Source organism: Eimeria mitis, genomic scaffold (genome assembly GCF_000499745.2).
Source record: "Eimeria mitis Houghton genomic scaffold, Emh_scaff3950, whole genome shotgun sequence".
Lineage (NCBI taxonomy): Eukaryota > Apicomplexa > Conoidasida > Eucoccidiorida > Eimeriidae > Eimeria > Eimeria mitis.
The window spans coordinates 1,891-2,349 of record NW_013572286.1 but is presented as its reverse complement, the minus strand read 5'-3'; the positions used below and the strand labels follow the sequence as shown (position 1 = coordinate 2,349).

Sequence of the window (459 nt, the reverse complement as noted above, 5' to 3'; positions counted from 1 at the left end):
GACTCCAAACAGCAGCAGCAGCAACAGCAGCAGCAGCAGCAGCAGCAGCAGGAGAACCACCAGTTGGTGTTGCTACAGCAGCAGCAGCAACTGTTGCAGCAGCAGCAGCAGCATCATCATCACCATAAGCGGATTGTTTTGTTGGTTTTAGTTTTTTGTTGTTTTGTTTTATTTGTTTGTCTCTTTGGGGTGTATGTACACCTCACGCCGGTGATGGGGGGTTTATAGAAAATAAATAAACCCCACAAAGACAGACAAACAGCAGCAGGATGGCGTGGCCGCAGCAGCAGCAGCAGCAGCAGCAGCAGCAACAACAACAGCAGCAGCAGCAGCTGCAGCAGCTGCAGCAGCAGCAGCTGCTGCAGCAGCTACAAATAAAAACAGAGCTGCCTCTGGTTACTGGGGCTACGCGTTTCGTTTCTATAGAGTTCAACGCACCCCTCAGCATCGATCCCCGCT

The 459-nt window shown here is 51.6% G+C and overlaps 1 protein-coding gene across 1 annotated transcript in view; it reads left to right on the top strand.

Annotated features, from left to right (window-relative positions):
• Positions 1-269: 269 nt before the first annotated feature.
• Positions 270-459, top strand: part of EMH_0071060 (uncharacterized protein) — a gene marked incomplete at both ends in the record, with an annotated part of 545 nt that continues 355 nt past the window's right edge. Inside the window, one exon of the mRNA XM_013499052.1 lies at positions 270-456. Within this exon, the coding sequence (XP_013354506.1) occupies positions 270-456 (187 nt within the window). The remainder of the gene's footprint in view (positions 457-459) is intronic.